Source organism: Chroicocephalus ridibundus, chromosome 6 (assembly GCF_963924245.1).
Source record: "Chroicocephalus ridibundus chromosome 6, bChrRid1.1, whole genome shotgun sequence".
Taxonomy (NCBI): Eukaryota; Metazoa; Chordata; class Aves; order Charadriiformes; family Laridae; genus Chroicocephalus; species Chroicocephalus ridibundus.
The window spans coordinates 1,139,591-1,155,156 of record NC_086289.1 but is presented as its reverse complement, the minus strand read 5'-3'; the positions used below and the strand labels follow the sequence as shown (position 1 = coordinate 1,155,156).

Below are 15,566 nucleotides of genomic sequence, written 5' to 3'. Positions count from 1 at the left end.
TATACATTGCTTTCCATGCCCACGGGGGTCAAGCCATAATGGACTTAAATTGCAGCAAGAGAAGGTCACTTTGGAAGAGTAAAACCCTTTCTGCTAAGAGCAGTCAAACACAGGAATCCACAGCCTGGGAATCACCAAAACCTCTGTTTCTGCAGCTTTAGAGCACCAAAACAGCCAATGACCTGCCAGGAGCGATTATACACAGCTGAGGCTCCTGCACACAGGGAATGGCTTAAAGGAACAGCACGGTGTTGGGTTTGGGGTTTTTTTCCCTAAAATATTCCAAGTTTAATTTCCGTAACTCCTTCACCAAAGCAGACCAGGATCTGGTTTACTGAAACACGGCAGAGCTGAACAAGTGCTCTAGGATCAAAGTATTTTCATTTTGATAAAAGTTTTCCTGTTCCTAAGAAGTTCAATAAGCTGAAAGTTTCACCAAGACCACCAGCTCGTTTCTGAAGGCGTTTCGGCTCATTCTTGATGCCGCATTCCCAAACTCATTTTTAGTTCCGGCCTTTGCTGCTGCGGCAGGCTTGGGCTCTGCTGCAGACTGCATTTCAGTTTCTTGGTACTTTAAAACACAGCAAAGGCTTTCTTCCTCTTCTGACAAAGAAAGACTGTACTTATTAAAAATCTTGTTGACTGTTCAGTTTTCGTTATTTTTTCACGTTTCAGCCCCCACAGAAATAGCAAATTCAAGGCCATTATGCAGCTTTATTGGCTCCTTTAGGACCACTTAGGTTCTTTCTAGATTTTTTTTCCCCCCCCAACTTTACCAACAACAGAAAAGGCAAGCCTCCCTCACACACACCTTTTTTTCTTTCTTATTTTCAGAAATTCGGAGTAATTTGACCTTTTCCTACTTTCAACAGCCAGAGCACGGCTGCTCATCACAGGCTCAGGAGAGGTGGCCCCAGCACGCCCACACCAGAAGCCCCGAGTCTCCTCTTGGCCAGCCCCGGCCCAGGTGGTTCCAGGCTGGGGCTGGGACCGGGGCAGGGCAGGTGGGACTCAGCTGAGCCCATGACTCCAAAGATGGATTGCACTTGTTTGAATGGGGCAGGTATTAGGAAACATGGTGGTCCCTGGAGAGCTGAAGATGAACAAAATGTGTAAAAAAATAATTTGAACGACTCAATCACAATCCACCCAGAGCGCTGCTCTCTTGAAACCGCTCTAGAAAAAAAGTCAATGGGTTACTCAAGTCAGGAATAATTAGATTTTCCTCTTGGTTACCCAGATAAAAGGAAGAGTGCCCTCATTTTAGAAGGTAAAAAGAGAGTCCTGGAAATTGACTCCTAACTCATGAAAATCAGTTTATTCTCATTTGCTCTCGTGGAGCTGTTCAGGTCTAGTAAACATCACGTCCCGCTGTGCTCACCCCCTCCCGGTGTGATCCTGCAGAATAATGATCTCTCTTTCTAGACTTAACTGCACTGGGCTTTTAGGGTTTTTTTTTTCAGTCTTACGTTAGCATCTCCTCCTCTCCTTGGTGTACTCTACTGATGGGGGCTGACTCCTCTGGTCTGGCACAGGTGAGCTCCATTCCAAGCTATTTTCGATGAGGTTTTGGGGATGATGCAATGGTGGGCAGGTCGGTTTGTCTGTCCTTGCTGCGTCTTGGGCAAGGCACTTTGAGGTGCGCATCCCAGCATATGAAAATTTAGATATATCGCAGGAAAGAAAGAACTAATTCTGGAAAAACTGTATTTCCTGAGAAAAAATAACCAACTCTGACCGTCTAATGGGGCCTGGCACTTTTCACCGTTTCCCAAAGGAGCTCAAAGCTGTGTGTGTGCTCTCTAAGGGAGCTGCGCGGATCCACGCTGCCGCCAAAGCTGCACCCAACACCCGGGAGTGCTCTGCAGTGGCGCTGGGGCATCGTGCGTGACTCCACAGGTGACCTCCCCCGGCCTTCGATAGCTACAATTTCCTGACACCCACTGTATGCCCTTAATGTACGATGGTCACACGTCTGTGGCCATCATTTGTGTGCGATTTCCAAATCAGCCATGAAGTTATCCCCAGAGACAGACTGAGCCTCCTGCACCTCCCCGGTCACACTGCGCAGGTCCTCCCTGGGAAAACACAACCAAACCAAGCTTCAGGCGTCCTTTTTCGCTAAGAGTTGCTGGATTTGCTAAGAGGGACAGCCTCATTTTTCAGTGCCTGGAGGCCAGACCAACATCACCTCTAGCCGGGACAAAAAAGGCCTCGCCCACCCGTCTGCAGGACAAATGGACGGACATGGAGCCAAGCTTTTGGACGCACCAAAGCCACCTGCAACCTTCAAAGCCTTCCTGACTGTAGAGTAGTTATATTTTATTAGAGTAATATATAAACAATAATCATTAGAATATTAAGAGCTATTCTGTGCTCTATGCTATACCAACTGAAAGGATGATGTGCGCATATCTACTCATCTCCGAATGCACTAAAAGGTTGTAATAGGTTTTCTTTGACATATTAGACATAGAATCATAGGATAGTTTGGGTGGGAAGGGCCCTTTAAAGGCCATCTAGTCCAACCCCCTGCCATGAGCAGGGACATCTTCAACTAGACCAGGTTGCTCAAAGGCCAGAGCGGACGAGGAGCAGCGTCCCCACCACCACCGATAGGAACAAATAACGGCATCCCGAACAAGGTGCTCTGTGATTTAAGCTAAAATCTAAAACGGTTTTGTTGTCTCTCATTGTTATCCAGGTTTCTCTTTCAGCTTAGCAAAACTATCTCTACAGATGAACAGCAGAAGGTAACATGGAGGACGGGCTCTGCTGTCATCTTAGGAGACTTCTGATGAACAGTGAAAAGCAGTCACTCCCAAGAAAGTAATTTTTCTCATGTATTAGTAACAAGAGAGGAGAATATTTTAATTTGAGGCACGTGAAGTGAGATCAGGATTTGTTAAGGGCATTGTGAAATGAACAGGCCATAAAAATATTATTTGGGATGAGATCAGACACTTCCACAAACTTGAAGAGCTTCTGTCAACGTATTTTACCGTGATGACTATGATTATTTTGCACTACAATGTGCCTTAATATACCCATTTCCTTCTGTTGTACCACGGGGATGGTTGTGTTTACTTTAATATTCCTCCATTTTAAAGATAAGAAAACAGAAATGAACTTGGAGCTTTCTGACAAATACGGCTCGCCACCGGCACTGAGCACTTCTGTGTTTCACAGAATTTCCCAAGAAAATCAGAGAGATTATACACTTATTATGATACTTACATCATGACGAGGATTTCTGACATTGTCAGGAAATGCTAAAATCAAGGAGAATCCCCAGAATATTACTACCCCATTTTATTCATATTTGGAATAAGGGATGGCAGCACACGGCCTAGATATGCACATACATTTGAAACAACAACAAGGGGTACAAGCCACTGAAACAGAGGAGTTTTCACTCATAAAAGCAAGATCTCATCCGTTTTCTGCACCTTACTTTTGTTTTGTTTTGTTTTGTTTTTTAAACAGGAACATTTGCAAAACCTTATGAAAACCCCTATGAAGTCTGCCTTCAGGTCTACCAAAAAACCTGCGTCTTTTTTCTGGGTCACTACTGCCTCGTCCGACCACACGTACCAGCGAACAGCATCGGCCTCTACGTAAGTCGTGACAGATTCCTAAACCACATGGGAGCGGGAGCAAACCCGGCTCTTCCAGAGAGGTAAAAATAATTGTTAAATAAAGGTGTGAAAGTGGCTATCACAAGACTTGCAAGCCATGTAAAAGCAAATCGCATCTACCAGCTTGCACGCCAGCTCGCGCGGTCCCGAATACAGCCCTTGCGTGCAGAGGTGAGAAAAACTGTCAGCATGGTTTGAGCTGGGCATTCCGACACAGCATCGCGTTTCCTCACTCACACCAACAGCAACTCTGGGGCAGGTCTTGCTCTCATAGAAATAAATTACAATATTTTTCATATAGAAGTTCGAAACTCTACATCCTTTCTAAAGCATATCTTATGTTAAATACCCTTCTTTGAATTCTTCTGAGTTCATTTTTCCAAAGCAGTATAAAATACCCTTTATTTCCTCGATTATAAAAAATATCCAGCACACATCTAAAGAAAAATTACCATCATTTGGAGAAAATATCAAAACCACTCCTACCAAATAGAAATCTACAAAACTAATGAGTAATAACTTAAAAATTAGGTCAACTGAAAAAAACGATTATGATCAGAGAGAGGAGAGTGTGTCTCTCCCGTAGCGTAACGGAAGGGATACAGTGATGTCCAGCGGAGCTGTGCTGACCTCCTCCAGCCGCGATAGCCTGCCTTCGCAGCCAGAGCGACCCCTTTGCTCTCAATAGGCTCAGAACTCCAACTGATATTAGTGGAATTTGCATACAAATCATGAGCGGTACAACTCCCGCTGCTTTTCCACCTCTCCAGTAAACACCAGGAGACCTGCGCTACTTTACCAATATCTCAAAAAGTTTAGAAACTTAACATCCCCCCCCGAAAACTGGCTTAAAATATTTATTAATTAAAAAAGTTAAATATTTATTTATACAAATATGATGAGAAAAATCTCATGCAGACTTTTCACATACAGTAACACAACTGAAATCAAAGGGTGATGGTTTTACAAAAGAACTTCTGTCTGGGAACTGGGAGGGAGAAGTGTTGCTATCGCCCGTGTGCCCGAACGCACCACTCACGGTAAGGAGGAAGCAATTTCTGAAACTTAAGAGTTTTCCTATGGAACATATGCCAAGATTTTCACACTCTTCACTAAGATTAACAATTAATATCTTATTACTACTACTCAGAGAACGGGACAGAGACGTATGAACAGCGGGAGATGAATTCCTGCGTACCACCGTACCTCTAAACACTTTATGGTAATGCATAAAGTTGCCAAAAGATTGCTTTAGATAATTCCCCTAAATGATGAAAATATCTTGAGATTGTTATGGATGGCATCTGCGTCTGCTTAATTACAAATCTGCATCGGATTCATAATTTGTGTATATTACAAGTAATTTGCATAATTAAAACAATTAAGGGATTGACATATCATGGCAATTAGAAATGCATCAAACTCTGGATGTTGTACAAAAAAGAGCTTCAATATGAAACATTAATTCTTTGAGAACAAAATATCCTTCAGATTCCTGCAGAACAACCTTCACAAATTCAATATATGTCCAATAAACTCTGTTTAGAGAAAGTTTTTCTCCGGGATCTCCGCTCCCTCGCCAAGCTGTCGCAAGTTGAACCCCCAACGCTTTAGCCTTTGTTTGAATCTCCTACTGCACTCCCAGCACGGACTTGTGTACTTATTGCCAGTTTCAGGAGGTTTTATCTCATTTTCCGTAGCCTTATCCTGTTTTCTTTGTCCCTCTTTTTAAGTAGAAGTATGAACTGATTGAAAAAATGCTCTTGGTCCTTCTTCTTCTGAACGAGGCGAAACCGCTGATCTCTTCCGTATTTCTCCGCAAATTCCTTAAACGTTGTTCTGCAGAAAAGAGAGACATTTTACAGCTGCGACCTTGCCAATCCCCTCTCGGTCTCTTCACCTGGGTCTCGCTTCACTTTTCACACAGACACTAAAAGAGGGTGTTCTGGGGAATATTGGCTAGGAACGTGCCGGTAACCCCCAGGATGAGGGAGGCGAGACCATGCCAGAGCTGCCCGGGCTTCGGATTCACGGATCAGCCGGCAATACTTAACTTCCAGTTTTTGGTTTAGAAAAACCTGGGTGATAGCCGACAGGGCAATTTTGAGTCATTAACGCAGTATTCGCTGCAGCCCAGGTTACTGTGGCTTTAATCTATGCCTTATGGCCAGTATTTCAATAATTAGCTTCTAATAGAGCAGAAAACCACACCCGCGTCTCGTTGCAAACAAATGCATTTCGACTGTCAGTAGTACACGAGGCCTCATGAAATACCTCGCTCGTTTGAGCTTTTCTAAAAATAGCAAACAATTAATTGTAACTTTGAGTGACGGGCACAATGCAATTGAAACGCGCAGGCAGCTCTGCCATCTCAGTTTTGTTCTAAAAATCTTCTTATAATTATCACTTCCATAGAGCCTGATGTGTTGTTTGTATCTATGTGTCTAGGTAGGTCGGGCTGTACAATTACCTGCATATTTTAGTAGAAAAAAAATGATATTTCTTAGTTTCAACAATTTAACCAGACTTCTACTACATAAATCCCTTTATTTTCATATAATATACAAATGATCGAGTGCTATCCTAAGCACTACATTCGCCACTGTGCAGTTTTGGATCCATCACTGAAAAATCAATGTAGAAAAATGGCATTGCATTGCACGCTTTATTTAAATTTAGCAATGTGGTATTAATACTAACTTCGTTAAATTATGTTTCCCTTCCATCAAAATCAAACCTACCCAGAGTTTTTCACTAGTTACAGCTGTATGCCTAATATAAATGAGATTTAACATTCAGGTACTGATTTTATATAGCTAATGTATGTGTGTGTTCTATAATTATACCATATATATGCATATAAAATAAATGTGTTATGCAAAATATTACACATTCTTAATGACAGAGAGAGAGAGAAAAAGGAAGAGAGAGAGAAACGGTACGTTCCCTTTTGCAGTAATATAAGAAAATATTGTAAAATATTAGGGCAGAAATGTCAATGCAGCATTTTAACAATGGATGTAGACGCCTGCTATGAAGAGTAGGTTCAGTGTTACGGCATCCCAGGGCCGATAACACAGGCAAAATGAGAAAGTTTATCTTAATGAATCTTCGTAAGGCAATGCCATACCTTGGCGATAACTTGGATTCTTCAAGGAGCTTTTTAAATTCTTCTTTGGCTAACAACAATTTATTTTTCTTTTCTTTGTACTCTTCTCTGATCCTGGTCTTGACAAACTGTTCAAATATCTTTCCAAGAATAAGGAAACAAGATAGAGCATTTATTAATAAAGCTTTTATGGTATTTATGCTTGATCAAAGGGCTGGCAATCTCACGACCTACAGTTCTTATCTGCCCTCAGTATAGGCTGACTCGCAGGCAGCGCAATCTGCTTCGTGTAGCACTGATCGTGTTCTCACAAAATAAGTAGCTGGAAAAGGTATAATTTGGACAGATAACATCTTCATTCAAACATCAAGTGCAACATAAATCAAGATTTCCCGACTTGAGTGTCTTGCTCGCATTTTCATGCCTATAGCACTACTGTCGTACATCTGTACAACTGACTGCATTTATTTAGTTTGGCTCTCGCATCCTTCCCAACTTGCTGGAATTCCTGAAAACGTCTATATTGCTAAACACCAACATTCTGTAGGTTACCCCCAAAAAGCCCGAAGACCTTTCAAATCAGTTGTCAGAAACCGCGAGCTTACACATGATCCCCTGTACTCCTACACCCGAAAGCTTTCATGTGTTTGGAAGGGTCGACAACCTCCCTCTAACAGTATTTGGCAGCTAAATATGCAGCAGGGTGCTCAGCATCAGGATTTTTGGTGTCTTGGAAAGGAGTTAAGGAGTTCGCTATGTCACAAAAGTCTGCCAACTGCTTGAATCACATTTTTAACACCAAAAGTCTGGCCCTGCTGGTTTCACGCTCTAAAAACTGTGGCATACTAAGTCGTTGAATAAAAGGAGCTGCTCCCCAAAATGCTATTAGTTTTCCATATTCACCATCTTTTCCATCTCAAATTACATACATTAAATATGATTGCTACGGTTACTACCACGGTTGCTTTCTCATCAGCCATGAGGATGCACAGGTGCAAATCTACATGTCATGAAAGGTAAAGTAACCAAATTACAACTGGCATTTAGTATAATATGTGGAAAAGGGAAGAAATAGCACTGGAAAAGTAAACATCAACAAATGGCCATGAAAGAAGTACTACAAAAAACCTCGGAAATCTGAATATATTATACTGTCTGCAATTGCACAGGTTGAATGTAAGAGGAGATGGAAGAAATGGAACAAAGAAAGCAGGCGACACTGTTATTGCTCGCCTTTCTGCTACCAGTGAAGCTATGATGAAGGTAATAAATCAAAATTAACAGGTAGCTCATTATTTTAATACAGCTGGTCCTTTACCCTTCATTGTTCCTTGCTTAAACATAGTAGCATCTTTCAACTGTTAACAACCCCTTGGAAAATATTGGTAAGTAAGCAGAGCGAACCACTGATGTTCAATACAGATCGTTAAGGTCCTCGGGCAGCGTAAGGGCACCCACCAACAGCAGGGCTTCCACTCCTGGAAGTCAAACTCACCTCGACACAAGCTCAAGTCAAGAGGAAGTTCCCTCAGATGTTTGGAGATCACAGTCAGAACGCTCGCCGTGCCCGTCCCAACCCACCCGCCTGACCGTGGAGGGAAGAAAACTGCGGTACAACCAGCCATGCTCTGGTACTCACTCCCTCCTTCCTTCCCTCCTTCCCTCCTTCCCTCCTTCCTTCCCTCCCTCCTTCCTTCCTTCCTTCCTTCCTTCCTTCCTTCCTTCCTTCCTTCCTTCCTTCCTTCCTTCTTCCCCTTCCCTCCTTCCCTCCTTCCTTCGCTCCTTCCTTCCCTCCTTCACACCTTCCCTTCCTTCCTTCACTCCTTTCACTCCTTCATTCCTTCCTTTCACTGTGAGCCACTTCTCACCTCTAGCCCCCTCCACCATAAATTCATTTGCATAATTTAAGCAGCACTCAGACGCTCGCTATTCAGGTCACACAGTCAGTATCCGTGAAGGTAAATGCTTCCATAAACCTAAATAATGTCTTCTACTAATTTGAGTTGCACTCCAAGAAGTACTTTCATTAAATCAGGCATCTACTCTTGTCCGAGTCTAACTTTCTTCTTAAACTACTTCTTAGAGAAAATGGGGGCTAATTAAACGGCACTACTCATAATGAACGTCTAGAAGTCTTAATTACAAGTGTAGTATCTAAAATATATTAGAGACCCGGCCCGCGCTCCCAAGCTTACTGGTTTTTTAACCCTCTTTTGCAGAAGAGCACCTGACCATCACCCTCTTCCGCTTGGCTCTGAGCCTGAATTACTGTCACTCACGGAGCCAACCTCCACCTGACGATGGGCTTCTACCTACAGCACTGCCAACCACTTGCTTGTCATAACTCCTTTCCTTGAGTATTAAATACATCCCACACACGAGGTCCCCCCTCAGCAGTGCTTCAAGCACATTATATTATGTGTATTCATGATGTATTTTTATTATCTCCAGGGCTGATAAAATGAAAGAAGTAATATAGCTTGACTGACTCATCAAGGTCTAGGTTTTGTCCTTGCCGATTACCCGAAATAAATACAAAACTCCCTGCTTAGTCTTTTGTTTAGAGGTATTTTCTGTTCTAGCAGTTTCTCTTACATTTTCATTCCCATATTTCCATATTATTTTCTTGCAATTTTTTCTTAGGAAAGAAAATACTGGAAAGGTAGAAAATGAAGATGTATGTGGCCAGTCCCTCAGTAAATACCTACGGGAAGCTCTCTGGAGAATCACAAGACAATATGGGCCCCAGTGCAATGGAACAGGAATAAGTCCATTTTTCATTGTGTTCATTTAAATAATGGACAATTCCATATTCAAAATTCTTCCCTCTGCGGGATGACAAAAGAGCGGTAAGGAAGAGAAATCACTACAGAACAGAAGTGTTCGCCTTCTCCACAACATCCTTGCATCTCTCCTAAATCTTTTAGACTTATTTGCAGCCCACAGGCCCTTTTAGATCCCCAGTGATAATTAATGCCCAAATAAACGAGGCAGCAAAAGCCCACTTCCCCGTGCAGCTTGCCAGGAAAACAAAACCCATTCAAGCAGGTACCAGCGTCGCCACAGTGCTCTATCCATTTATGTCTAGCAAGTTTAGTTATTGCAAAATACAGCAGTAAATACTGCCAAACTCCCAGAAGATATTCCAAGCAATAAAAATGAAGTAGCCTCTCTACAATATTTCAATAATCCAGAGTGGAAACATTGCCTTGTGGCCATTTCCCTTCCCGCTTCCCAGTCTCCGGGGTTCAGCAGGGGTTGGTCCTACAACCCAGGAGCCGGCAGCGCACCTCTACAAGCAAAACCACTTGTTACCACTCGCTTTTCAAAGGCGAGAGCACTTTCTTATGAGCAGCGCCGACATTACGAGTCTTACTGAAAAACTCAAGACAGAAATTTTAATTTTATGCAATTCTTTTTATCCTATCAAGATAATTACTCTGTTATTACGGTTAATCTGGGAGATGTTCGCTGCCAATCAGAAGCTACGCTGGAGGTAACGCTCACCTGTTTACGTTCTTCTGGATTTAGCAGAAGGTAGCGTGGATCAAATACTATTTTGTGCAACTCTTTTTCCCATGTAGAAAATGCTGAAACCTGTGAAGTACACAAACACAGTTGCATTAAGGAATTTTAATAAGGATGTGAAAGAAGGAAATGTTCCAAGGTGAAGCAAAAGAGTAGTTCAGAAAGCTAATGAACCCTCTAAAGGATGCCTCAGAGCGGTTGGAAGTTGAATTTTAATCTGTTTCTGGCAATGCTCTGGTCGCCCCCACACCATTAGTATTGATTTGCTCTAGGACATCTCAGCGAGTAACTGGGAGACGCTCATTCCATATTTTTGATGGAAAGAATCTGCAGCAGAATGGAAAATTCCCATTTTATCATCCCCTTTGCACAACAGCAGCATCAATTTCCATTTAAGCAATTATCTCAGCTTTAACTCCCTTCCTCTCCAAAACTTAAATTATAACCCAAACGAGGCCGTCAGTGCACGCACACACTCCAAATCTGCAAAATCCCCTGGTTTTGCAGTAAATGCGCCGCTTTTGGGCGGCCGCCCAAGCACAGGGAAGTGTCCTCTCCTGCGGAGGCTCTTCCACCTTCTCCAGAACCTCCTTGTGGTGAGTGAGCTGGGAGGACCACCAGGAACCCACACAGGTCCCTCGCTCTCCCAGACCCCTTTGCCCGGGATTTTATGGAACAACATTCTGGGAGCACAAGACTGAAACCCCCAGCCTGATTTCGGTTCCTCGCACAACATCACTGTTAATTAGATTGCTACGGAAAACTCTGGAATAACATGAAATATTCTCATCACTCCATCTAATAATAAAGAGTAAATTCACTAAAACAAGTATGCGAAGTATGATTAAAATAGAGTAATTAACACTCAAACAGGAAAGCTCCAATGAAGTACCTCTCATGCTGCCTTCTCACAGCTCGCAAGTCATCTCTGTGCCCATGCAGGTGCCCAACCCCTGAGGTTTGGGGTTTCCCCCACCAGGAGGATCAGCAGCAGGAATTCTCTTTTTTTCAGGATGCCTTTTATACTCTCCCTTGGCCATCAGCTTTGTTTCTAGTACAAAGGCCAGTTTGGTGACAAAGCTACTTCAGCTTGGGCTAATCTATCATGTAATCATTTAATTATGTAATTATCATGTAATTATCATGTAATTATTTAACTTCACATGTTGCAGACATACACCTAAATTCAGTGTTGGCTACAGATATTTGTAATTTAATTCTAGCTACACCCGTCATATGCTGTTCAGGATACTCATTTTTGAGCTCTCAAAACGCATATAAAATATTAGTATTCTGACTAATCTTCCAATGTGTATTGTATCGTGGTCTTCTTCCCCACGATGGGACATGTGTCCGGGGGATGGTGGGGGTGGCATCTCTCCCCAGAATAAATAATGATTTCTGTGGCCTCGTATCACCGCAGAGGAAAAGGGAGAGAGATCTGAGCTTGCCGTGGGCTTCCAGTTCTCAGCTCCTGCTCCTAACCAGAGTGCAAAGAACAGGGGAAAAAATCAGATGGGAAGGGGGCGTTAGGGACCCTTGGCCCCTCTTTTTTTTCCCCAGTATTAAGAAGGTAAAATCTCGAGAAAAAATATCATTTCGAGTCCTTAAAAAAGTCTTGTTTCACTGGCAGCACCCTAGCAAAGAGACGACTCTCCTAGAAATGCAGCCTGGAGAACTCGGGTATTCTGATGCCGGGGCTGTGAGGGAGCCAGGAAAAGGCTTGGATTTGCTCAGGATTTCGTGAAAATTTTTGAACTTCCAGGAGGATATCCGAGATTACATCGTTACATGGGAAAACTTCCCACGACTTACGAACAGTGCTGTTGTCTTGGAGCTACACCAAAATCATGCTTTATTTTCAAAATGTTACAACGTCCTTCTGTTGATATAATTTATGTAGGAAGAATCGGAAGTACATGGAAGAACCCCATCTAGTTCAAGCTCTTTGTAACGCCATCAAGTAACTTCTTGAGAAATAACATTACACGGAAATGGCACGAGATGTTTGTTTAAATAATCAGTTTAAAATAACAGTAATGGCCTCACTGCATTTCAAGCAATGCCAACCAGCTAGTGCCAACCAGCGGCTTGTCTGGGCATCGAAAATGCTCAGGGCAAAAGCACAGTAACCTATTATCTATACATTTGTAAATAATAGCCGAAGCAAACAGTAAATTCCCTGACTTCCTTATTTTTATGAGCAAGTCTGACTCTCCCACTTGAAACGCTTGAGGAACCCTATTACAGAGCATCCCTAATACTTTCAAATTTTGACTTACTGCCCCCTGACTTAAAATATGCCAGCAGGAGTCTTCAACCAGTATTCATTTATGGTGCTTCTGCATCTTTTAAGCATAAATAACAAAATATATTAAAAAGCACATCTGACGGGGAGATAATTTACTGTTTAGCTTCCAAAGCTCTAATTGTCTACCTTTAAAGTCTGCTGATTATTAGTGATAAATTTTATAGGCTTTACTGCCTAACAACAGGCACCTTGGATGTTTTTTTCTTTACAGAAACTACACGAACTTCTATAGAACAGATACTTGCAGAGTGTTGGAGGGAGGTATAAAACCTGCATAGACTGCTCCATTATACACCCATTTACGTGGGCAGGATCAGGGCCTAAGCGTGTGACGCTGATTAATTCCATTCACACTCAAAATCATCAGTTCTCTGGAAAAAGGGACACCATGAGAGGAACTTCTGCAGCGGTGATTTTATGTCTATACATAAGGGTATCCTAAATTCCTCATACTGATGGTAGTCTTTACGTGGCGAGTTCAGCACAGGTTTGTGTGTGCTGCCACAAGAAAACACTGGTCCGTGCTGGAAGAGCTACTGCCTCTGGTTGTCTTTGGGTCTGTCTGTAGGAATTTAATTAGAACTGCACCTGCAAAGGGCTTTCAGTTCTGCAGAGCCACGTTTGAGTGGATGGCATGGGAGGAAAAATCACAGTATCACCAAACCGACACGGTTAGCAGACAGAAAACCCCTCTCAATAATTGTTCATTTGCCTGCTAAGCGATAGGTATGAAATGAGTCCGGTCGTGGTCCTGGATGATGCCCTGTTTTCATAAATGGGATGCATCAAAGCAAGCCCGCACGCTTCTCACCCCTCTCTCCAGCAGCATGTCTCGGAAATGCGTGATGCGCTCCTCCAGGGGAGGCGTCACCTGCCGCCCCGACGTCTCCTCGTTCTTCTCCTCCCTCTCAGCCTTCCCCTGGTCGGCAGCTTGGGAATCTTCTGTTCTTTAACAAGGCAAGAGAGAAAATAGTTCAGTAACTGTCAACTCAGGAGGGGATTTTTAAGCCTCTCTAGAAAATCCTCCCTGCCGGCAGGACATCTCCAAGTGCAGAGCAGCCAGGGAGCAGCCGCTGAGAACTGACCCAGACCCGCAGCTCATTATTAACCCGCGGGGCCCTGCGACAGCTCCTCGAGTGGAAGGATGGTCTGTCGGGGAGATCAAGGAGGAACTCAGCAGCCAAATACTACGCTATATTTCAAGCTACAGAAAAGTGACAGCTTTATATAAAATTTGTCAAGGAGTGGAGACTCTAAAGGAGTGACTGAAGAGACTCATCTTGTCTTATTTTTCTTTCCTCGGTTTTTCTGCCCCCAAAACTTGAAAGGCAACACTAATCTTTATTTTATGTTCCCATGCAGCCCACGAGCTCGCTCCTAAGGGAAGTAATTGGGCAACGCATCGCATGCACAAACCTGCAATAAAGCAGCAGCGAAGAACCTGCCCTGTGTCGGTGCCTGAAGGTCTGCGTTTATCCCAACAGCCTTTTTCCAAGACTGCATCTGCTTAGAATAAATAGGCGTTTCTGAGAAAATACTTCCTACTGATGGCCTGAGCCCCTTTGCTTACAAGACCCCCTGGATAAAGGCACGCAGGCAGCACCGCTCTGCCCATCACGGGACAGGAGGAGAGTTTACTGCTGGATGCAGCCATGAAGTAGCAGCAGCGTTAGAGGGATGCTCTCCTCAGGCGCAACCCCACAGAGTCGGTGTCACCACTGGAGAGTAACTGCTTCACACCAGATGAATATCTACATAAGTTTCTCAGTTACAGACCATTAACACTGCGCTCTCACAGGGCTGGAAGCCAACACCTATCTCCCCATGGTTTGGAGGGCTGGAGATTTGTCCCCGTGGGCCATCATCATCTGCAAGGAGAGGTGAACAAGGGAGGAACCGGGCAGGAGGGGAGGGCATGGGAGATGGGGATACAGACCTCCCCCCTTCAGAGAAGGTGGCCCACCCAGACCTCCAAATCGGACTTCTGCGCTGGGTCCATCCTGCTCTTCCCTCATGCTTTAAGCAAAAATATTAAGGCTCTTTCTGGAAAGATCGGGAGCCTTAGAATGATCACAAGGTTCAAGTGAGGATAATGAAATAAGGCGATTTGATTTTTAGCCTCCCGCTACGCATGACTGCATTTTCCACTGATGTAATTTTCACCACTACGGAATAATACTTAGTTTGAAATTTCAACAGGAAAACACTTTTTTGTTTCCAAGCAAATGAATTAGATCAGCATGTAATGCGAGCCCTCGTGTATTATCTTCCTTCTACAAATAATTGCATTACACTTACATTTATCCTAAAATGATGCTGTGTTCCTAGTGATTTGAGAGAGATCAAATTGGTGTTCTTCACAGAATGACTCTGACTTTTATATCGTAATAGCAAATTTTATTCTGTGACATGATCCATGAAAGGCCCAACTCAGTTTCTAGTACACACAAAGGCCTTTTTCAAGCTGAAACTGCGAGAAATACAGCGCGTTCCTCCACCAGCCGAGCACCGAAAGAGCCCCTCTTTCCGTCAGCCTTTCTTACGCTATTGAAAATGATGCGGAAAATCACACAGACTGCTTTCTCCTGCCAAAAAGTGCCAATAAAGAATACAATTTTCTTTAGCCAATAATACTAAAATCCGCATAACAAACTATGTGACTTCCTCCTCAGAAGGACAGACACGGGCATCCTTCCAGCACGAGCTCGGCAGCCTGCAAATCTCAACACGGACAGGGCGGTGAGGCGTTTGTGCATCACTGGTACCCAGGGAAGGGGGAAGAGGCAATGGGCACAAACTGCAATACAGGGAAACCCATCTAAGCATAAGCAAAACTTTTTTACTGTGAGGATGGTCAGACAGTGGGGCAGGCGGCCGGGGAGGCTGTGGGGCTCCATCCTTGGAGATGGTCAACCCCCCTAGATACATCCCTGAGCGACCTGCGGGAGCCGGTGGCACAGAGACCCCCCAGCCCTTCTGT

General features: G+C 43.6%; 1 protein-coding gene across 1 annotated transcript in view; it reads right to left on the bottom strand.

Moving 5' to 3' along the window:
- Window positions 1-3,192: 3,192 nt before the first annotated feature.
- Window positions 3,193-15,566, bottom strand: part of TCERG1L (transcription elongation regulator 1 like) — a 91,333-nt gene continuing 78,959 nt past the window's right edge. Inside the window, exons 10-13 of the mRNA XM_063338524.1 lie at window positions 13,398-13,533; window positions 10,255-10,344; window positions 6,769-6,887; window positions 3,193-5,477 (exon numbers count right to left, since the gene is read on the bottom strand). Coding sequence (XP_063194594.1) covers window positions 5,321-5,477; window positions 6,769-6,887; window positions 10,255-10,344; window positions 13,398-13,533 — 502 coding nt within the window. The 3' untranslated portion in view covers window positions 3,193-5,320. The remainder of the gene's footprint in view (window positions 5,478-6,768; window positions 6,888-10,254; window positions 10,345-13,397; window positions 13,534-15,566) is intronic.